Source organism: Phocoena phocoena, chromosome 4 (genome assembly GCF_963924675.1).
Source record: "Phocoena phocoena chromosome 4, mPhoPho1.1, whole genome shotgun sequence".
Taxonomy (NCBI): Eukaryota; Metazoa; Chordata; class Mammalia; order Artiodactyla; family Phocoenidae; genus Phocoena; species Phocoena phocoena.
The window spans coordinates 13,665,003-13,689,727 of record NC_089222.1 but is presented as its reverse complement, the minus strand read 5'-3'; the positions used below and the strand labels follow the sequence as shown (position 1 = coordinate 13,689,727).

General features: G+C 40.9%; 1 protein-coding gene across 1 annotated transcript in view; it reads right to left on the bottom strand.

The window, feature by feature from the left end:
* Window positions 1-9,311: 9,311 nt before the first annotated feature.
* NEK11 (NIMA related kinase 11) overlaps window positions 9,312-24,725 on the bottom strand; it is a 106,751-nt gene continuing 91,337 nt past the window's right edge. The window contains 8 exon segments of the mRNA XM_065876696.1: window positions 9,312-9,415; window positions 9,623-9,737; window positions 11,417-11,520; window positions 14,129-14,226; window positions 16,008-16,126; window positions 19,207-19,290; window positions 22,561-22,639; window positions 22,733-22,882. Of these exon segments, the coding sequence (XP_065732768.1) occupies window positions 9,312-9,415; window positions 9,623-9,737; window positions 11,417-11,520; window positions 14,129-14,226; window positions 16,008-16,126; window positions 19,207-19,290; window positions 22,561-22,639; window positions 22,733-22,882 (853 nt within the window).

The following is a 24,725-nucleotide window of genomic DNA, read 5'->3' as shown; positions in this document are numbered from 1 at the left end:
ATTAAATTAAAAAATAACTGCATGCGTTACTTGACTATTTCATTGCAAAAGTCATATAGTTATGCCTACCAAGCTCTTTATTTTGATCTACTGAGTTTGGCCTAAATCCCAAATGAGACTACAGTGGAAAAAAGAATGTATATTCTTGTCCTTATTATGCTCCTTAGCACAAAATATTTTTACATTTATAATGTTTTTAGAGAAAATAGCTAGAAATTTTAGCTGCCAGTTTACAGGCTCAGGATGGCTGGCAAAGGAGCATCTTTTAAAGCAGTAACTTTGTCCTAGGTTCTGCTTCCTGGTATAACAACGGCACTCCTGACCCGTGAACAGGAGAACACACATATCTGTAGAGACTCAGCTTTGGCTCTGAGGGCTGCCTATGGTCTTGACAAAGAAGGTAATTTTTCGTGGTGCTAAACTAACTGGTCCAGATGGACATAATTAAGGCCATAATTTGACTGGGGGAACTAATGAGCCTGAGTCATTTTACATTTCCCATATGCAAAAACTAGAGCAAAAAAAGTATTGTATTCCAAATCATACTTAATTCATAGAGTGAAGGTGCTTATAAACTATAATCAAAAGGTCTCCTCGGTGGTTAAAAACTGAATTATCTCATCACCAATTGCAAAGGTTTTATGTGGAACTTGAGAAAATACTGCAACTTGCTTTGACGTGGTATGTTTTCAGTAAGAGATTGTTGTGTGCTTTCTATGTTTCATGTACTATGCCAAGTTCTTTGTGTATCATCTAATTTATTCCTCACTTAACCCCCAAAGATTGGGTATTACTATTACTCCCATTATATGGATGAGAAAGCTGAGGCTTGGAAATATAAATTTTTTGCCCAAGTTCATACAGCTGGTAAATGACAGAAGCGGGGAAAAGATAAGGTCTGGCTCCAAACCTCTTTCAATACACTCATGGCTTCCAGTCCAGTGGAGTTTGGTGAAATATCTGTGGTTATTCCAGAAGTTTCAGTCACTCTTACTTTGAACATATTGGAGGTAAGTTACTTGAAGTTAGAGAAAATTATTGAATTATAGGCTGTTTATGCAAATACTATTGTTTGTCATCTCAAGCATATGGATGACTCAGATGAACTACTGCTGTGGCATCTATGGAGAGTGTCTCTCAGCTCTCCTCCCACAAACTTGCTGCTTAGCTGCATGCAGCACATGCAGCGAGCTGCCAGACTCCACCTGCAGCATCTTGGGGTCCTGCTGAGTGCTGGAGCTGGTGGCGATGGTAAGGCACAACAATTCTGCCCAACATAAGATTCCTCTATGGGAAATCTTTGATCTAGAAGTTCCCCATCTGGCTGATGGAGGCTGTCTCAGAACCTTAATGAAGTCTGAAGCTCTTTCTAACCCCTCCCTCCTTCCTGCTCACCTTTCCCAGGTGTCAGACCTGCATCACAGACTCTCTCTGCCTACTGCTGATCCCCTTCCATTTTTCTTCCAGCAGACGTTACCCTCAATACATCTCTTGTACTTCTGCCTCAGTCTTGGGGTCTGTTTCCCAGAGGACCTGACCCACCAACCATGAAAAATATTTTCATATGGGGGCCTGACCAAACCTGCTATTAAAAAAGAAAGAGTAATCCACCAACAAATGTCTGCTCAAACTGTCACACGTAAAGTTTACCATGGATTCCATGGGGAGACTAAGGGGATGCATACAAGAGATGTGTGCCCCTGTGACACAGACTATGCTTCCCCAAATCCCGTCATTCCTGTTAATGAGAATACACTCAGCAAATATGTTAAAGAGTCTGAGAGAATTACCTTATGGTGATGTGACCACTTTTATTAAACTAAATACTGATCTATTATTATTGTAGAAGAAGAAACCATATTTTTGGCACTGTTGGTGGCTTCTGTGAGAGATTACTTAAATGTAGGAGTATCTATAAAGAAAGAGGAAAAGGCTAGGCTACTTAAAAAGCAGACATGGAGGATTTCTATTCCCAGGTCTCCAAAACGCCTCCTTTATTTTTCATCTTTCCAGTATCCATCTGGGAAAATTAGATTACAATCTCCCTTAAGAAGAAGGAGACAAAAATTATAGGTGAACACCAATGCACACAAATTAGCCTCTTCTGGTAACTTGTTTTTCTACTGTTTGCCCAATTGAATTAATCTGTGCAAGAAATGTATACTGTTTATGACAAAAAGCATTAGTGTTCTTATAGGATTTTCCCCCTAGAGTTAGTCATTCATTCAACAAATATTTACCAAGCATCAACTCAGAGCCAGTCAGCATGTCCACAAGTGAGAATAAAAAGATAAACCATATAGCACAGGGAACTATATTCAATATCTTGTAACAAACTATAATGGAAACGAATCTGAAAAACAATATATATGTATACATACACACACACACACACACTCACACACACTTGTAACTGCATCACTTTGCTGTACACCTGAAATGTTGTAAATCAACTACAATCTTCTAAAAAGTCATGGAAATACAAAAAAAACTGAAAGATGAACCAGAAGTCATGGTCTACACGCTCACTGAGCTTAGAGCCTAGCCCAGTGCTCTTCAAACTTTAACGTGCAGACGAATCACTGGGATTTTGCATCTTCTGATCCAGCAAATCTAGGATGGGGTCTAAGATTCAGCATTTCTTACAGGTCCTCAGGACGGCAGTGATATGAGTGCAGAAACCATGCTTTAAGTAGTGAGGGACCGGCTTACTAGCTCTCAGCTGCGGGGCTGTGACACACTCCTGTATGTGAATGCCTTTCAGGGGTATCATCAAATGTGAATCAATGAATATTGTCAATACAATAGAAAACATATACTCTCACCAGGATACCTACTGGGTGGAATTTTGAGCTGAGATCAATAAAATGTAGGTGTATGATTTACTGAATAAAAAGTAGGAGGCAAGGTATGGAATGACATCAGGATGGTGCCAAAGAACGCTGGCATTCCCAGGAGCAGGTGTGAACATAGCCTATGAACACGACTGCACAGCCAGGGCACTGGCCCATGTTCTTCATCAACAACACAAAGCTCAATTTAAAGCATTTAAATTTTTTCCCCAAACGTGCTTTTTCTTAACCAGTAGTCACTTTCTAGCCCTCTCAAGTACACCACTAAAATTTCTCATCCAAGACACCATAAACACACAAAGGTTAGCCTTGTTCAAAATGTGTAATCTCACAAATAAAAGGAGGCCAAATGTATAATTAGAGGCCACATGTCATAAGCAACTGCTTGGGCAAACTGTCAAATTATATCTTAAAATGGGGTTGTGGGAAGGTGGAAGGTAGAGGGAAAGAAGGGAGTTAATTTAATTCTAAGCTGTTTGAAGCCAGGAAAACAGGCCACATGGAGTTAAGCTGGGGAGAGGAGTTGGGTTTGCTCATCTTTCCTAGATTCAAAAAAGAAAATTAATCTGAGATATAAAAAGAGTAAAGGCACTTTGATCTCTACAACCCCAAACTTCCAGGTGCAAAATGTAATGAAAGATAGCAGGCATCTTAAAATCATCTACAATTCTGTACTTAGCCGGCTCATCTTTAATAGTAAGAGGAAACTCCCATTAATAATTTAAAGGAGCCATGCCAGAAAATGTAACCCAAACAAGTCCAGAGTTAGCAGGAAAGGATGGTCAAGGTCAGCTGTGAAGTGGGGTGTGTAGGGTCACACTACACATTCATGATTCGTATGACATGCATTCTGACACATGGATGCCAATGCACAGAACGGCAAGGGGAATTTACAAAGACCCCATCCTGCAACCTCAGAAACGAGTCCAACTGGGGAGCTCTAAATGCTGACAACATCACGAACATTCTGAAGACAAACATGGAAAAATGGGTTTTTTAAGAGTAAGTCAAATTCATATTACTGCTCACACACAGAGATACTACTTTGAAACATGACAATCATTTTGGATATTTTTGTAGATTTCCTATTTTTCTATTTTGAAATTTCTTTTTTAGAAGCAAGAGAAAAAGAGAAGTCAACGGAAAATGCTGCTAGTCATGAGTGACAAAAGGAACTAGATACTGCTGTAGTTCCTTGCCAGAAAGGTTTCGTCATTGTTTTTTTTTTTTTTCTGGATATGTTATTTCACTTGAAAAAAATGAAAGTTCGACGAGCGAATCTAGAGCTGATAGTGAGGAGGCCCTCACTGCCACAAAACAGAACAGAACGCCCCTTTACAAAGATCGGAGAGGACAAATTTAAATGCCTATTACAAATAGCTAAATTTAAGTCTGGCCTTAACACCAAAGCAGAATATTTCAATCACTTAAACAAAAACTTAGCATATGAGTCAAAGACACTCATGTGACTGGAAGTAGGCACTGTCCAGTATTGCTGTGTTTGTTTCCTGTGGCCTCTTAGCTTCCCTTGGGCATCATCACAATGCTCTCCAGGGTGGTGTGCAGGAGGCCTGAGCACAACTGTGTTAACTGCATGCATGGAAAACAATTTCAATGACTAAAGGAAAACCACACCATGGTATGTCCAAAATGCTGTCTGGAGCACATATTATATGAGGTTTTAGTCTATTATATTTTGTGTCTATCTTACCTTAAAGCCATGATGGATGCTTATTTAATTTTCTGCTTAATTGATTCATTCCAAACCTGAACCATGATAGGGCAGGGCAAAAAAGAAACAAAAACAGATGCTCTCTGCTCTACCAGCAGAACCCTTAGGTTAATAACTACTGTCTAATTTATGTTTAGCTAAGGGGTGGATCATGGAATCCACATACAGCTTTCCCAGGTGAGAACATTATTTTGAGAATGTTATTTTGAGAGGTCCATGTTGTGGGGGTTGATTTTCCTCTTATTTCTATTATGCCTTCTTAGGACACAACAGTGAAGTAGCTGATTGGGCAGGTGTTATTCTGCATCCACTTCAATTTTTCAATTGGTATATAATCTTTCAAATTTCAACCAGAGGTAACTACCCAGCTTATCATGCAAACGAAGCACTCTGAGTTATTAAATATGCCTCAGGGTGGGGAATGAGCACATCTTCATTCGATATTAGCTTCATTCTAATTATCCTCTAGAGCTCAGAAAATTAGGGAGTGACTGCAAGGGCCTGTTCCTGGGAGTAAATGTGAGAGTCAGTAGGAAACACAAATGTAACTCAGTGGAATACATGACAAATATGAAACAAACCACCATCAATTTATATTCATCAATCAAGTCTCTAAGATGGTTGGAGCTCTGGAAGTGATGGGACATCTGGAAACATGGACATGGCCTCCAGCACGTGGTCGTCTTTTCCGAGGGCTGACAAGGTAAGCAGACCCAGCAGCGTCTCTGTCTTGGGTGGGTTTGGAGTCTGGGCTGTTATGTTTTGTTCTGTTATCTCAGGCTGCTTTTGTGGGTCCTAGGTCCTCTTAGACCTATTGGTATGGGTCCCCAACCACACCAACATAAGCCCTCCAATCCAAAAGACTGAGAGAGTAGCCAAGGGATTCCAGCCCCTCATCTTCTCACTTCCTGAGAGAAGACCCCAAACTCTATTAACACTCCTTGTGGAAGACAATGCTGCTCGCTTGACATTAGAAGAAAACCCCATCATCATTTTCTGGACTAAAGACTCTGTGCCCCAGATAACATCTAGAGATCCTCCTGATTGCCTTCTAGCTCCACAACTTCAGGCCAGTCTATCAGCCATTCATTAGCTAAAATGTAGGCTAATAGGCATTACTCATGCTTCCTTTTTCCTTTTTTTTTTTTCTGGATATTTTATCAATATATTTTTTAATTCATCAACCTTACTGAGGTATAATTTATGGAAAATAAAATGTACTCATTTAAAGTATAGAGTTCAATAAGTTTTGACAAATATATACATCTGGGTAACCAGCACCACAAGAGGCTCCTTGTGCACTTTTGGAGTCGATTTCCAACACCACGATCCCCAGGCAACAATTGGCCTCATTTCTATCACTAGAGATAAGTGCTGCTAGTTCTAGAACTTCATAGAAATACATAGATAAACACATATCCACATATATAAAAATATTCCCACGCATCCTCTCTTGTACAATATTTATATGTAAACATATTCCATAGGAATTCTTTTGTTTGTGGCTTCTCTCAGCAAAGTGTTTTGATATTTACCCACACTTGTGTGTACTGATAGTTTGCTTCTTTTCATTGCTCAGTATTGCACTGTATGGATAAACTACAAGTTTGTTTATCCGCTCACCTGTTGATTGACACGACTTGTTTATACTTTTTGGTACTATAAATACAACTGCTAAGAACATTTGTGTTCAGATCTTCTTGTAGACATGTTTTCATTTCTCTTGGTGACTATCTAGAAGTGGAATAGCAGTAAGTAAACATTTTCTTTTTTTAAATTAAAACAATAAAAATATATCATTGTCTGACAGAGTTCAAATCACCTTAACATTTAAAGGGAAGAGATGGCACCATAAGTCATACGCCAGCCTACAACTAAAAAAGGGCATGTGGGCTTCCTACGAGCAAGCAAATTACGACCCCCTTGAGGTCTAAGCTTTCTCTGAGCACAGTGAGGGGCTCAGGACTTGCTCAAGGAGTGGCTTAAAAGGAAATTAAGTGACAGCTGGCCAGGCTCTGGGTGGGCAGCCAAGACCGACACCAGTGCAGCCTCTGCATTATGAGAGCCAGGCTCTGGGTGGGTTTGGGGCCCCTGAGTCCCAGGCTATTATTCCAGCTTTGCAAGAAATGCTATTCTGAAACTCAGCTGTGAGCTGCTAAAAATAAGGCTAGAGTGTAATGAAGCTCCTGGCAAAAATTAATGTGCAAGTAATCATCAACATTACATATAAGGAGTTAAATAGGAATAATTTCTTCAACATTCCAGTCATGCTTTCTCATTTGATTATAATGGTTATCCATGACTTCAGCTAGATTAAATCAGCTGTTGTCAACTAAATGCATAGCAGATGTAAATAATGTCTCACCCTGTCTTGTTTCTCTGCAACTAACTCCTCAATCCCAGAGGCAATTTCCCAATTCAGCATCTAAAACTGATTAAACATTTGCTGCAGGAGCCTAAAAAAAATGAATGTGTAATTTTATTTTACATATACAAGCTAGATGAAAAATAAATTACAACTTCCTCTGGGTGCTGAAAGTTTGGAGTCAAATCTTGTATAAGGCAAAGAAAATGGGGGTTATAATTAACCACTTCAGAGTTCATCAACAAATTAAAGTTTCCTGTCTCAAAGTTTCATGATTAAGCTATGAGGTCACTAACCATCTTGCAATTACCCACCGTCTAACCAATCAGCAACCCAAAGGCTACATTTCATAGTTCTTCATAGTCTCCCTTTTCAATTTAATATTTAAGAAAGAATAGAAATTAGAAAATATGAATTTACAGAGAGGAAAAAATAAGGGAAATGTTTAAAGTATTTTACAAGGCATTTGGCCCACCTAAAACTATGTGTTTTTGACTCTCACAGCTTATAATGGGCATCTAAGTAGTTTCCTCACGGTGTGAACAAGGTGAGCAAAGGAGTGGATTGGCCCACTTCCAGTTTGGCTGGTAACTCAACACATGGTCTGCCATACCAAAACCTCCTGACAGAAGACAAAGGGCAAGGTAAGGAGGATGCCAACCTGAGAATCCCGGCAGCTCTGTGGTCAGAGATAGCTTAGGAGTAACTTGCACTAGAAAGCAGGAACTTTGGAGTCCTTGAGCAAATTACCTACTGTCTTTGGCTTCTCGTCTGTGAAATAAGTACCCTTTCCTATCTGAAATCTGGAGGCTGGGCCCAGGCCTCTCGGTCCTAGGCCACCCACTAAATTCCCTGTCCTGGGGCTTCCTCTTTCTAGATGGCGATGGCCCTCCAGCAGTGCACAGGCCGTCCATATCGGTGCTACTCAAAGGCCTGCCTAGCCCTTGGTTTTATAGCCTTGGAAAGGAAGGCCCAGGGGACAGTTCTACATTTCCAAATTTTACCTTTGGAAAATAACAAATAATGTATTAAAGAAATACCTGGGGACTTCCCTGGTGGTCCAGTGGTTGGGAGTCCACCTTCCAATGCAGGGGACGCAGGTTCCATCCCTGGTCAGGGAACTAGGATCCCACATGCCATGGGGAAACTGGGCCCACGTACCACAATTACTGAGCCTGTGTGTTCTAGAGCCCAAGCACCACAACTAGAGAGAAGCCTGCGCCCTGCAATGAAGAGCCCGCCTGCCTCAACGAAAAGATTCTGCATGCCACAACTAAGATCCTACGTGCTGCAACTAAGACCCAATGCAGACAAATAAATAAATAAATAAAAAAAATACCTGAAAAGAATCTAAATGCAAATCCATCTGATACACATATTTGTCTGCCAGTAACACCCATTACCAGATGGCTTCCAAAACACCATTTCAAAAGTTGGCAAATGGCAACCTGAAGAGCATCAGGTCCTAGTCTCCTCACAGCTGAAGAAGGCAGCACGAGCTCTAACAGCTCCATCAGGAAGACATCGAATGCAAATTTGGGCTGAGATGACCAGCCAAATCCAAGTTTCACTACCTCCATTCTTGGGAAAGAGAACTCAGCTGCTGCCAAAGAGAGTTCCAGCCATGAGGATGCACCTCAAGACATTCACCCACAAGGAGAGTGAGGCTACCACACCCCTCCGCCATCCCCCCCTCCCCAGGCCCACCGCAGCAGGGACACGCAGCCTCTGACAGCTGAGTCTCCTGAAGCACTTCCTGACGTCCTGGCTGCCTCTGACTGCCTCACAGACTAGGGCTCATCCAGCGAACCTCTCTCTTCACTTGGAATGAGACTCGAATTGCGGTCTGACAGTCCTCTCAGCCTTTCCTAGCTCCTTTCCTAACTCCTTTTATGCAGACATTTCCCCTAATAATATCCTTGCACTTTTAGTCCCGTCTTGGCATCTGCTTCTCAGAGGTCGAGACAACATGTCATTCATCCACACATTCATTCACTCAGAGAATGTTCACTGAGTGCCTATGATGTTCCTGACACTTGTCAGCGGCCCTACAGGACTTCAAGGTCCCACGTTCCCAGCCCTGCCCCTCAGAGTCATGAACTGCTTCCCTCTCTTTGGTTTTTACCATGTGCTGGGCATGGAGCTGAGAGCATGTCACAGGCCTTAGCTAATTTGCTTTATTCTTGTTTCATGGTAAAGGAAACTGAGACCTAGACAGATTGTTGCCAGGGTCTTCCCTGATAGGGCCAGCTTTTTTACTCTAAAACTCATGTTTGATAACATTAGGCTATGACATATCTCCCCAGTTTGGCTGACAGCTCTGAGCACTTTTTTTCTGGTTCATGAGGGCCAGGGAAACAACTTACTTCAGAGCATTCACAGTCTTACACATGTTAGTAGTGATGCTGTTTAACTCATGTAGAAGCGGAGGTCCCTCATCCGGTGCGAGTTTCCAGCTCATCTTCGCTATGACAAAGAAGACAAGAGAGGATGGACAAAGCCCTCGGCTTCTCTTCTCTTCACCACCACAGCCCAGCTCTGGCAAACTGATGGAAGGTGGCCACATACACCCAAGGCTTCTCCCAAAGGCCGGCCAGGCTCACTGGAGGGTCAGCCTCACCAACACACATGTCATCCAAGAGCAGCCTTCTGCAGGCTAATGCAAACTTATACCGTGATCTCCAAGGTCAGCTACAGTGTCCTCTACACTTGATCCAAGTGTGCCAAGGTCCAGGGAAGGAATGGGCTGAGACTCAGGCAGGTTCTCTGAAGCTGGGTCATCAAATTCCTTGCAGAAGGTAATGAACAATTCATGAGAAGCTGATCAGAGGAAACAGCATTACCACAAATGAAACAATATTCTTGTTTAGAAGATGACTTAGAAACAAAAGCCCACCTAATCCTTTCCCTTAAACATGATAACATATTCAAATCTCAAGAAGGCAGCTTGGAATGAGAGGAACAGCTCTGAATTAACTCGGCAGGTGACCTTGGGCAAATCATATAACCTCCCTTGGCCTGAGTGTCAGGGTCATGGTGAGGGTGAGGCGGGCAGGATGTCCAGCCCTACTCAGCTTCCTCATCTCAAGACTAGAGGTGCTGGCTTCAATAATGTCTTATAAAGCTCTCCTCCAGCTTTAAAAGCTCTGTGATTCTATGAATTTCAATTTCCTAAAAGAAAGAGATCTAAGAGGTGACATGAAAGAGTTTCCACTTCAAAAAAATAAAAGTTAAACTTCTCAAATGTTTCAATAGGCATGTCAACTAATCACTCTGTGTGTGTGTGTGTGTGTGTGTGTGTGTGTGTGTTTGCCACCCAGAGCTAATGCTGAATTGACCTGTTTTCCTGGGTAAATGGCTTTCATGGAGAACTATTCCAAGAGCATCTTCTTATCAAAAGGAGAAAGTTCAAACTAATCTTAAATGAACAAGTAAAACATAGCTGTGCTACACCGTGATGTGGCATCTGTGGAAATACAGTCATAAAATATTTTTAAGAAGTCCATTTTTTGTACTGTATAATAATTGTTGCAGGAGGTGAAACTTGCTCCAAATTTCAAAGGGTCACTGATAGTGCAAAAAGCAGAGACTGCATGAAATGTGCCTCTGTGTGCACTTCAGAAATTATTTGACAACAAGTATTTAGACGTTCAGTTGACTTTGATTTTCTGAGGTTCTCTTTGAAGAGAACAGAATTGTTATAATTGCTTCTCTTAGAAGGAGCAAGACTTGATCTGCTCTTTGATCCCCAGGACTGTTTCACATTTGGAGGCCTGATCTGCCACACAATTTTCACAGAAACCATCACACCTGCATACACCCCAGGATAAAAGAAAGACTGGGCTTAGTGTGTGCATCGTGGTATCTAGTTGTTTTAAGCTACCATCCTTTAAAGAAATGGTGCCAACATGATTCCACAGTCAACTACGCTTCAAGATTTCAAAGCCCAAATTCAGTGGAGCAGAAAATTCCTTCCAGTGTAAAAGGCCCCATCAGTCAGGTTCTGAAAAACAAAGCAAGCCACCCTCCTAAACGCCTCAAAGAATTGTTAAAACATTTAAGAGGTGATACAGCCAGCCTGTCTCTCCCCTAACTGTGTTTCTATCTCCTACAACTGCTTTTGAAATATAATGAGGTTTGCTTCAGCCAGCCAGACAGAAGGAAGAGGACTAAAGAACAGAGCCCCAGTGAGAGGAGGAAGAAATTCAACCACAAATGTGCATCTGGGCAAAGATGGGAATGTGTGCCTCTTCCTTCTTTCCTTCTTAATCATGTTTTTCTTTAGCCTCTTGCATCCAATTAATCCAGCTTATTTCTCACATTGTATTTCATCCTTTTCAGCTCACTGATGCCCTTCCATGAGATGTCTAGACCCTTCAGTCCATCTGCAAAGTATCAGCTCCCCCTCCTTGGTTCTCTGAATATATTAGGCCTGCCTCACTCCTGTGCCTGTGAATGTGATCAGACGGGTCTCCTCTCTGCCTGGCCTCCTCTCTCCAACCTCCTCCAGGGGTAACAAGAAAGCCTTCCCTCAGGTTGCCCCTCCTTTTCTTCAATTCCCATTAAATGCTCTTTTTTCCTAAAGAGATTATAGGAAGATCCGCTCATCATGGCTTTTCCAGATCCTCCTTCATCTGAAGCTGCTTTCAAGAACCCCAATTTCTGTCCATTACTAATCAGTGTGCGGTCCTGGCCCAGCAGCATAGGAATCACCAGGGAGTTTGTTAGAAATGCAGCAACCCAGGACCCATCCCAGACCAGCCAAATCAGAATCTACATTTCAACAAGACCAAGAGGTGATTCAGGTACATTTTGAAGTTTGAGAAGCATTGCTAGAAAACATAAGAATTTGGAGAAGGGCTAGTAGACTGAGGTCAAAGACGGTTCTCCTGAAGAGGCAGTGACATTTGAAAGAGAGAAAGTGGGATGCTACTGATGGGTCAGAGGGAAATGGTTGATGTAACTGCACAAAGGAGGGTGAGAGGCCTGTGGTGCTGAACAACGCTGCGCACTGGGCAGAGTCAGCCCAGGGAGGGTCTTCTCTTCAAGAGCCAGGGGCTGCCTGGAGCACTTCCTGCCTACATCAATATGCAACTTAGGAAACTTGCTTCTGGAAAGCTCAGAACCAAAGATGTCGGTGATACTGAATCTTACACGACCAAAGAATGAACCACCATCTCTGGTCAAGACAGCAGCAGGCACCTCCCTCCTGCCTTTGCTCCTTGCTGATGGACGGGGGTGGAATTGGGAGAAACTAGGCAGACACTGTGGAGGTTATGAGTTCGGACTTCATAAAATCTCTGTGAAATCCTCACTTTCCTCATTTGAACTGGGCCAAGATCTGGACTCCCATGTTCTGTAGGATAATATAGAGCTAATAAAATCTTAAGTGACTAGGATCCCCCAAGGGCCCTAATTTATAGAAGGGACAAGACCTCATACAGTGTTGTTGCTTCACACTAATAGTAATCATATTGGAAATGAAAAGAACACAGAAATGATTACTTTTAAGGCCAATGAAGAAAAGCAAAGAAGTTAAGTAAGTTGTCAGACAGTAAAATGTAAGATCGTACTTGAAACTACATTTTTATTTGCCATATGCTAACTTTAAGAATAAAGTTATTTAGGCTTTATAAAACAAAATATTATCACGTCTGTACTTCTCAATTTCCAATCTCTGGGGGTAAAATCCCTCAGAAGCAGGGGACCCTGAGCATTCCAAAAAAATATCCTGGTTTTTATCAGCTGATTAAACAAGTATTTTACATATATTAACAAATGCAGAATTCTTATCATCATGCCAGACTCTTGTTGGGGATGTGCGGGAATCTGCAGTCTCAGTCCTGAGGGGAAGATGACCTACCTCCACAAGTCATCATTTCAGGGCCTCAAAAGTATCTGGGGAGCTGAAGGAGGGTGCTCAGTGTTTGCAGGGGGCTTGGTGGTGTCAAGACCCTTCCCCGAGTAGGGGTCTGACACTGCTGCCCCTCAGCTGGCAACTTCTCCACCCTAAGGTTCTGTGAGCAGGAACCATCCCACCCCTACACCTCTGAGGCCAGCCTCCCTGGGAGTAAGAGATGGTGGAGAACAGGGGTTGGGATGGAGCAGCGTCAGCACCCACATACTGTCTGCTAAAGGGCCTGATGGACAGAGACTCCTAAGGTCAACGTAGGCTGGGCCCCCATCTGCTCCAACTTTGGGTTTTCAGAACTCTAAAGCATTCCCAACCACTAAGTAATTGAGAAAAGTGGATCACCAATCAGAGGGAGGCAGAAAACAACGTTCCCATGCTCTACCTTGTCTGCGAGCGAGCTCTGCCCAGGGCTCCGGCACACCCCAGGGTGCAGAGCCCTGTGAGTACTGAGCTACAGTAGAATGAGGATCATCCCCACAGCCTCAGGGGCTTGGTTCTTCCTGCTAAAGGAAAGAATCTCCCTCAGATACAGGGATGGCCAATGAACAAATAACCAGAATTTGAGACAATAAAGTTTTCCATAAGAAGGACTCCTTCCCAAATTGTTTTTACCAAAGAGCTAGGAGGTTGGTGTTGATGTCTATTATCCAAATACAACCCTGAAGAAAGACTACCTTAAGTATCAAAGTCCACACCAAGGTCAATGAAGATATTTTTAACCATTAGGGGATGGTATTTAGAGGCTTGGGATGCAGAGGACATGAATTTGGGGTGCATTTCATGTGAGTCTGCAACCCTATTATTGGATATGTATGATAATTCTCCAAAGTTTGAAAGGGGTTATTAACACAACGCACGATGATATGGATGGGCGACAGAAAATAAAGAGGGAAAGAACGAAAAGTAAGACAGAAAAAAAACAGTGGACTAAAGAAGTAAAGCAACAATAGCACGGCTGAAATTCAAAATTAGATAGACACACATTTGCTCTGCAAAGTCATACTTTTAACTCTTCAGTTGTTCATTCGATGCAGATTAAGTCATCCTTACACAGCAGGCACTTGGTACAGCTGCTTTGAATTAGTGCCATCACTAATTGTTGGCCTACGTTCTAAAACAAATCCCAGTCCAGCCTGGAATTGGGCAGAGTTGGTCTGGATGCTTTTTTTCCCTACCTTGTCCCTTTTACTACCCAACTGGCCCCATGAATCTGAAGAATCTGAGGCAAGAAAAGGTCTTTTGTAAAATTTAAAACAGAAGCGCACTCACGTGGAGCACATCCACAGTCAGCTGCTGCAAGTTCCGAGATCTCAGTTCTTGCATTTGTTTGTTGTTTTCTTCATATTTTTCTTCCAAAAGCTTTCTGCATAAAGTGAACATAGAAAAAGAGCTGCAATTTGCTAAAACCACATCTACGTTACACAAGTGTGATCCCTGTTTCAAAAGGCAGACTGGGGTGTAGGGCAGCCAGGCCTGTGGTCTCTCCCTTATCACGTGAGTGCGGTGCAGCCCCACTCGATTTTCCTTTAAAGCACGCAGGATGCTGGCTCTTTGTTCACCCTCAAGAACCCAGAACTCAGGGGAAGAGGGTGGTGCTATTCCTGTGTGCTCTCGGCCTGTGCTGACAAAGGACAGGAGTGTGTCTCTGATGCTCAGGAGAGAGCCCAACACATATGAATAACTGGGTAACAAACCCATAGATGTGGAAAACAGACCTGCATTTCAAAGAATTTATGGAAAAGAATATGAGAGGCACTGTGAAGGGGAATTTTTCTCAGACATTTTCTGTTTCCTCTACAATAGAAGAGTTGAATTTAATAGACCTGCTATTAAACTGGAGGAAAGATTTGAGTTCTTGTGATTACTTGTATGCTAATTTATACTTAGATTTCTTGAAAAATCACTGAATATCCCTATAGTCAAATTTTCTTGTCTATTACATGGGTACATTATAACCCTCATGACAATGGAGTCATTTTCTACCTAAAACACATGACCTTTCTCAAATCTTAGAAACAATAATCAAAACCACTCCAATGCAATTCATTCATAAAATCAAGAACAAACTTATTTAAAACCCATTGCCTTTAATAACAAAAATACTAAATGCCATGAGGTAGATCTATGACATTTTTGCATATTAAAAATAGTTTTAATTTGAAAAATAAATTGTAATGTGCAAGTTGTTAAATTGCCTTTTTAATCTGTTCCTGTCAGAGATTTAATTTTCCTTTCACCCTCAACCAATGACATGAACCATGGTACCCTGGAAATATTGCCATTCCTGAGGTGTTAGAAATAGATCTGGGACTGTGAGTTGATGCAACAGTCCAAACAACTTTCTTGACTATATTTCTTCAGCAAAATCCACACTTAGTGGTGTACTGGTTTGCACATATCTTCCAACTGAACACTGAATGATATCACATTGGACAGATTTGAGTTTCAGGTCTTTTTATGTCCCTCTAATTCTTTGTTGGGGCTTCTAAGCCACCAAAAAATTGGCAGAGGAAGAAAGAAGAAGAAAAATTAGGCAATTGGGTCACATACCAGCTGAAAAATCAGTCTTTGAGAAATTGGGAGTTTTGGGCTCTTTGGAACCCCCTTTTCATGTGTAAACTCTAAACACTTGTGATCTCTCACACCAGGAGCATGCCCAGAGCAGACTGTGAAGGGCTTTACCTGACAAAACAGAGTTGTTTCCAGGCTCCTTCCTAAAGCCAGCAATTTCCTGCAGGTACACAGCAGCCAGGGCTCTGGGCAGAGGGGTTTAGCAAACACCTGGGGAGTGTGGACAGAATAGTGAGGCCACCTTATCACCCCCTCACGGTGCTGTGTACAGAAGGTGTCAACAACAAAGAGGCTTCGTCTGGAGGCTGACCTTATATTTTCATTCCTAATAACCTCCCTGATATTCAATCCTTCTTTTCACACAAGACTGAAAGCCTGCTATTAATAGTGCCTGGCATCCAATAACCATCTATGGCTCAATAACCATCTTTTGAGGGAATCAGTGAATGAATAAATGAATAAACTGATAAATATGTGCATTTTCTTGTTGTGGTTTTTGCTTTTCTTCAGCAAGTTCCTCTAGAGCCCTGGGAAGCAGCCCAGGGCCCAGGGCACTAAGGGAAGGTCACTTACTTTAGCTTCCTGGCCTCCTCATCAGCTGCCTGGACCTTCCTCAGCCGCATCCTCTCTCTTGGTGTCATTTTCTGTACCTCAGAAAGCGCCCACAGGGTCTGCAGGTGGATTTTTTCTGCCTATAGATAATAAAGATTCCCATGTGCAACCCATCCCAAACATGCTCAGAAAAATTAAACAAGTATTTTACAGAAGTATCATTACACTACTGAGAAGGGAAAAGCATCTCAAGACATGCCAAGTGAAAACTAATAAACTCTGGGTAGGTAATTAGCCAAGAAGGACTGTGGTTAATTGGCAATATTTTTTAAACTAGATTTTTGTTTAAAAGCAAATTATGTACTTTGCAAATTTCTGCTCATTTCATTGCCTATGACTGCTTTTCATAGTGCAAGACAAATTAGGATCTTGGCCATTAAGGAGTAAATAGACTGGCAGACTAATTCAACCATGTGGATAAGACACAATTTTGGAATTAGGCAGGGTTTGAATCCCATCTCTACCACTCATTAGCTCTGTAGCCTTGGGCAAGTTACTGAATTTCTCTGAACCCCAGTTTTCTCATCCATAAAGAATGGGCTACCCTGAGTATTATATGAGATAATATATGTACAGTGCCTGACATATAAAAGTATCCCAAAATGGTAGTATTATAATAGCTAAAAGTTATTGAATATGCCTTATCTTCTAGGCTTCATACAGTAGGTATTTTTATGGCAGCATGGCATAGTGATTAACTGCACAGTTAAGAACATTCTCTAGGTTCAAATCCTAGCTCCAGGCTACATGCTGTATGCCTTTGGGCAAGTTACTTGACCTCTCTATGATTGTTTAAATAATAATAATAATAGTACCTACTTTGTAAGGTTGTTGTGAGTTTAAATGAGTTAATTCATGCAAAGAGCTTATAGCAGAGCAAAGCATATGTTCATTACCCCTGAAAATGTTAGCCAATATTATTCGAGAGCCTCTTTCTTCAGTTAAAGAAATGTGCTTCCATTAACCATGTATTGAAAGGTCTGCAACCACATTCTCAATGGCATTTGCTTCTGTGCCTGGCTTGGTTAGGGCCCAATAGCGGAATGCCTTTTGCACTCAACTCCCTCCTTAAGAAACACTATGAGGGGGGGACGGGGAGGGAGGATAAAAATCCGCAAGCACAAGTAAAACAGTTTTGTGATAAAAATCAACTTGTATGTAATCCACTGATAAATATTATAAACATGTATGTGGTAGATATGGGTGTATGTTTACACTTGTGTGAATACCTAACGGAATAGACTTAACTAGTCACCAAAATGGGGATCATCTCAGTGTGGCGAGATTTCAGTTGCTTTTTAACTATTTCTTTCATCTTTGGTATTGTCTGAATATTTTACATTAAAAATAGTATTGTTTCTTTAAGCAGAAATAAAGCTATTTTCATCTTTATATTTCGTGTACATAGGAGGAGACAATATGAAAAGTCTGGGGTATATTCATATACTTAGATTGAATAATTGTCAAAATACATATATTTGTTAAAAAACATTCAAGTTTTAAAATGTGTATAAGATGACCCCACTTACATTAAAATATATGTACACAGGAAAAAAAAAAAAGAAAAGAAACACTATGAGGGCTTCCCTGGTGGCGCAGTGGTTGAGAGTCCTCCTGCTGATGCAGGGGACACGGGTTCATGCCCTGGTCCTGGAAGATCCCACATGCCGCGGCGCAGCTGGGCCCTTAAGCCATGGCCGCTGAGCCTGTACATCCGGAGCCTGCGCTCCGCAACGGGAGAGGCCACAACAGTGAGAGGTCCGCGTACCACAAAAAAAAAAAAAAAAAAGAAAGAAAGAAAGAAACACTATGAGGAAACTGTAATGACCTCTGTAGGCAGTTCTCATCCCTCTAGAATACAGTTCAGACCAGAGCCTCCAGGGGCCATGCAGTTTTCAGGAATACACATGCTTTATTTTGTAAAACCAGATAGAGCCCCTCAAAACAGTCATAGATCTTGAAAACAGCAGTGACGATTTGAAATCAAGATCTCATAATGTGAAAGATCACCCGAAGAACTGGATTCAAGCACACTATAATTGTAAGCACAGTCAGGCAAACTGTTTCAAAACTGCAGTGCAAAATGATAGCTAAAGTTAGTCCAGTATTTTAAAAATAAGATACCTACTACTCTCACATATCTTGTTAATAAAATAAAATGAGAAGTTCCAGGCATTCCTGAAAAAAATAGGTAGTAACCCAAGAAAACTAGGTTATAGGGGCATGCCTAAAGATGTATCTCCTGAGTTGCAGGGTATTTTAACTGGAGATCATGCATTAAACAAAGACTGAATACCTTTGATGGACCAGTTCCCTCAGTTTGAAAGTGGGGATGGAAAACAAACACGGCACAGTTGAGAAACCACTGGACTGGGGGTTAGAGAAGCCTATTTGTGTAATTTGGCCTTGAAGATCAAGCTGATGAGGGCTACCATTCTCACTTCACTGCCCTGCACAGCTCTGGGAGGGACTGTCATTCTCATTGGAACAAAATTAAATAACATTTCTTCAGCAAAATTATAGATTTGGTCTTATCAGTGGTGCCCCCTGGAGTTGTGCAGTACACAGCCTGCACAGCTGTACATGGCTGTTCTGACATAACCTAGTATTCTGGGCTCTTGTAAGCTATGGCATAGAAATTTTGAATAGGTAGGAGAGACAAATGAGATCAGGAAAAAATTATGGCTCTTTGTGAAACACACATTCTCTAGTTCTTATGTATATCTCCAGAAAGTAAATTTTGGCTTATTTTCAATTGTCCCAGGACTCTACAGTGTCAGCTTTTCAATAGATACTCTGCCAGTTCCTGTTAAACAACCAACGTGTGAAAGCCATTTATGCTTAATCTGAATGTTCATTAGCATAAATATCACTAAACGTTTGAGAGATGAATTTCTCTATATACTTACAATGCAACTGCAGAGCTACCCTGCAGATCTGTAAGCTGTGCAGAGGTTTAAACTTTTATGATTTCAATTTACTACCACCTGGGGCAAAGGACTTTGGCACATCAAGTTACTGAAGCTCCTTAATTTCTTGGCAAGACTTACGTGAATTCTAGGATACTCCATGCTGTCAGTTAGCACTAATATTTTTTAAGACTAATGCATTTAACATTTACACTCAGTGGGCTTTTTAAAAACAAAGCAATTACTTACACAGCATTAATTATATAAGCTGCCTCCTTCTGACGATTCAAATTCTTGTCTTCCAGGGTCATTTCCGAATATTGGCACATCAGGTGCTGAAAAAAAGAACAGCCGTAACATACCTTAAAGACTCTTCAGGGATGAAGAGGCATAAAATGACCAGTAGCCTTTTCTGATGTGTAGTACTACTGAGGCTTGAAATCAAACCCACTGGTAACTATTTTTCCTTCTGTAACAGGTCTAAAACATTACACAGCAGCTCCTGTGGGGTCAGGCTCCTGTCCATCTTTCCAACTTCATATTGCTCTGCCTGCTCTCTTGCTCCTGGTCACCCAGCCACAGGCAGGCCTTCCCTCAGCTCCAAGAACACACAGTTCTCTCCCACCTCAGGGACTGTAATGGAGGATGTCTCTGCTCCCAGTGAAACCGAACAGGACCCTGTGAGGCTCCTGGGCACGAAAGCCTTTCTGTGTCCCCTATTTGTAGGGAATAGGCTTCAGCCTCCATGACTTTCCCTGAGTTCCAAAGGGCAGGTTCAAACAGTTGCTAATCAATGAAGGGAGGGAATGCAGAGAGAAGGGAGGAGCAGTTAAGAAACAATAGTGCAGCCTTGGGACAGGGTCCTGGTTCTGCCTCAAGGGATACACATAACAATACCTTTGAGTTCTTCTGCAGAACTAAAACCCCCAACAAATGGAGGATGTTAACTACTTGATGAAGCATTCTTCATTCTAGAGAGAAAGTCAGAGTTTGATAACCTGGAGAACCACAGAAGCTCATCAGGAGACCACCTGAGGCCAGATTAAAGGAGTGCAGGCCCTGCACACACCCTGATCCTTAACAGCAACCCTACCCTTGAACCACTGCTATAAAACTCCTCACCAAATTCCCCTGAGTTGGAACACACAGCTTTGAGGGCATGGGTCTTCTGTGTCCCCCTTTACCTGACAAAGCAATAAGCTATTCTTTTCTACTTCACCCAAAACTTTGTCTCCAAGATTTGATTCATCACACAGAGGCTGAGTTTCAGCATCACCAAGGCCAGGACTAGGGTGAGACAAGCAAGGCACTCACCTTAGGTACAAATTTAAGGGGCATAAAAAACTCAGTAACCAAGATAAATAATATTTTAATGCAGTATTATTTTAAAAATCAACATTAATGACAAAAAGCCTTGGAGAATACAATAGCAAAAGTTTAAAAAGCGACAAGACCCGGTCCTGAACTTGCACCATTCTACCTCAGTTTCTAACCAAGCTGAACTTAGGTCTGCTCGCCAGCAAAGCCAATTTAATGATACCAGGTTGTGGCGAAGGAAAGTACAGCGTTTATTACAGGGCACCAAGCAAGAAGAATGGGTAGCTAATGTTCAAAAGACCAGAACTCCCTGATAGCTTTCAGGGAAAGGTCTTTAAAAGCAACATTTGGGGTGAGGGTTGCAGCTCATGGACTTTCTTCAGATTGGTTGGTGCTGAGGTAACAAGGTGGTGTTTTGGGAATCTTAATCATCAATCTCTGGTTCCAACCAGTCTGGGGTCTACATGCTGGTTTTCATCATATAGTCACCACCTGGGTAGGGGTCCTAGTTTCTGCAGAACAACTCAAACATATGAATTAGATTATTATATATATCCCTTGGGGAGGAACTAGCATTCTGTTTTATCACTGAACTGTTGTTTAGGCTATCATTACTTTTCTTGCTTGACTGCTTTTCTTCTGTTTCTACATTCCCTCAATTCTCTAATTAGTAACTACCTGAGTCTGTTTCTTGGAACTCAGGAAAGTCTTAAGAGACTAAAGCCTTTTTCTACAAACAGTGGACACTGTTTCAAGAAACAGTGGACATGGAGGGACTTTTATACCTGAGACGGCTCTGCAGGGTCCTGCTTGGTTTTAGCTCCACTTTCATCCTAGCCCCATTGGATCCTGTCCTTGAACGTTTGATATTTTGTTACTATGGACTTTTTTTTAGCATTACTTTTGATTTTTTTAAAAAACACTACATTGCAATATTATTTATCTGGATTACTGAGTTTTTGGTGTCCTCTTTAATTTTGCACCAGGGAAAATGCCTCATTTGTCTCACCCTAGTCCCAGGGGATCTATTGGATGCCTTTTGACTTTTTTGTTTGTTTTTTTGCTCACACACACTTCATCGTGGTTTTGATCCCAACAACCAGCCTCTTTTCAGAAGTCTGCCCTCAGGCAAGTGGAGAGCTATACTCAGGGAGAGCTGAAAGCACCAGGGACCTCCCACCACTTCCTCCTCTTGTCCTGCTTATCCCACGTCTTTAGTGCTTCCCCCTCCAGGGGACATCACCTAAGTCAGAGTTTTGTACGAGCCACTCCCTGTGATCACAACCCTCTCCCTCAGGCTCTTTGTAGGGCACGCTGCTTCTCACCATCTCACTGATGTCACAATGTCACCTGCTCCTTCTCTGACCACCAAAGCCCTTCCCTTCCCTTATTTCACAGCATGCTATATTTCTTCCTAGTTCTTCTGATAGTTTACAATTATTTTATTTACTTGCTTACATTTTCTTGGTTACTGGGTCCTCTTACTAGCAGCCAAGCTTCAAAAAGACAGGAGCCATATCTGTTCCTATCATTTTGGCACCCCCCAGTGTCAGTACAGTGCCAGAGCTCAACTCATGACTGCACATCAAGTCAGCATCCCTGTTTCCTGTGCCTGAGAACTGGACACTGATGAAAAGGTGTGCCCATTTGTGAAGGTGAATGACTGCTCTGTGGGTCCACTTAAAACTATTCATAAAAATTAAAGGAAATCTGCCCAAGGGATTTGTATTGTAAAAGCCTATGAAGTCTAAAAACAAGGAAACAAACAAACAAAAAAACATCCTGAGAGGACACCATTTGCTTTTTGCTTACCATTAAAGGCAGATTCTCTGCATCGAAATTTTTAATCTACAGGAAAACAAAATAAACTCAGCTAATCAATAAAAAGTATTAGTAGGATACAAAATAAGGAATGGAATAATAAAGGCCCAATGAAACCCCCAGATTTTGTATCATTAGTAGTACATTCTTGCACTAGCAGGGATACACGTACAAAGGTAAGAGGTAGAGGTAAGATTTGTAAGCCAAGAGCTCTAAGGGTGGATGCTGCAGTTAGGCAAAAAATCACAATCCAAACTTCTCACATCTGGGGCACCAGGGAGCTGGAGTTCACACACCTTCCTTGGCAGAGATTGCCTACTAATAATTTCCCCCAACTTTTAAAAAAAACCTTGTTTCTCCTTTCTGACTGATTCTTACTGCATCTTATTCCCACAGCACATCTACAAGTCCTAGAAGGTATATAAATGCTAATATGTGCTTCCAGGTATCCCTTTCATTTTAAATACCTGTAGTTGTTCAGCAATGTAAGGAATTTTTAAAATTTCTATAGCAAATGGTCTCAATGAAGGACTCTTGTTCAACATGCTGTAATGTTTAAAAAGAAAATTATTGTTCAAATGAACTAAAATATAAGTACAATTTAAAATTGCTTCTGCAGCAATACATTTCTTTCCGTACCTTTCCATGATGGCATTAAGCTGTCTTGGGTATCTCTCAGGGAGAGAAGGAGTGTCGCCTTCAACAATTTTTAAAACGATGGATAAGAAATTGGAGCCAGTGAATGCATGATTCATACAGCACATCTCATACAAAATGCATGCCAGAGACCTGAAGACACAAAGAATTTGAATGAGGAATAAATGTCCTCTTTTAAATTTGATCATCATACAAAACCTCAGATGTGTTAAGGCATTGGTTGTGAGGCACTAACATACACTTTGTTTTCTATTTAGATACATGTTTACTAAAAAAAAAGGAAAAAGTGAAAAAAGAAAGCACAATATGTAAGTCTGAATGAACACTTTTTGTCAGAGGAGAGCAAACAATCCAACAGGAATATGCCTACACATAGTAGGGACTCAATAAATATTTGATGAAGGTAGTAAGAAATTTTTGAATCAACCTCTTTGAAGGAAAAGTAAAATGCAGGTAAATATTGTCTTCCTAAGGCAGTTCAATTAATGTTATATATGCAAAATAAAATTTAAATTTATTAGCCTAGCCTTCCCTCTAATGTGTATCCAAGCACTCTGAAAAGGAAGCTGGCATCTTTATTAGTTTTCTAAATAGAATCCATTTGCAAGTAGAGTGGGAGAGTGGCTGCCTGCAGCACTCATTAATGTGTATAATTCTCCCTTCAGGAGTATGAAACAATATTAAAGTTCTAGATCAGTCCAACACTAATTTGTGTTAACTATGCAAATCAGTCATCTCTAAACTAGCAGAAAAATCTTTTAAATAATCTACATCATTAAGAAAACCAAGGAGAAATTTCTGCCTGAACTGAGTGTTAAGAAAGAACTTTTCTCCTGAATAATGGGTTATTTTTATCTTCTAGCTATTCTGAATTATATAACTAGCCAGGTCTCCCTTTTGTTATTATTTGCTTGAAAGATCAGAAATAAATTTGCCGTTGACCTTGTGTAAGCTGTGTTTTATATAACTTCAAACACTGTCCTGCTTTCTCATGAAAGGCAAGATATATATCAATACATACATACATGAATACCATCATTTTAACCATTTTGTGGGTGTTCAAGAAAATTCTGGATATATACACTGAAAGCGTTTCTGTTCCAGTAAATAATAATAACACTAAAAATTTCAAACGGATTGGTACTTTACATATTACAAAGCACTTTCATATATATCTCAACAGAGCATCATAACTTCCCAGTGTCATGGAGCCAATATTATATTTTTCCCATTTTATACATGATGAAACTGGCTCAGAGAAGTTAAGTGACTTGGCCAAGGTCACACAAGTGGCCCTGATTGACTCTTGAGTTATGTATTTTTCTTTCCAAATCCGAGACTATTTCCATTATAGAATGCTAGAAAGAGGCAGACATTAGGAGAAATCTCACGATATTGACTAGAACACCAAGATCAATGTCAACCTTATAAATTATGAAAATTATTTGAAGCTCAATAAATTTTCATCCATCCGTAAGACTATTAAATGGTATTTGGTATAGTAGCACATATTTAGATTTCTATACCCAGAAAAACAATTTCCTTCAAATAAAGGTGAAATAAAGACATTTTTAGACCAAGAAAAACTGAGAGAATTCATGCCAGCAGGAAAGCACTAAAATCCTAAAAGGGAATTCTTCCAAAAGAAGAAAGATGATCCCAGACAGAAACAAGGAATGAAAGAAGGAATGAAGAGCACTGGAAAAAGTAATTTTCTGAATATGTTTAAATCAACATTAACTCTATAAAACTTAACTATCTTATGGGATTTAAAATTATGTGGAATAACATTTCATGACAAAAATAATGCAAAAGACAAAAGAGGGTAAATGGAGTTAAAGTATCATAAGGTCATAATATTACTGGGAAAGTGGTAAAAGCAGTAATTTTTACTAGACTGTAATAAGTCAAGAATGCATGTTATAACTGCTAGGATTACCACCAAAAAAATAGTAAAATAATGTATAACTGAAAA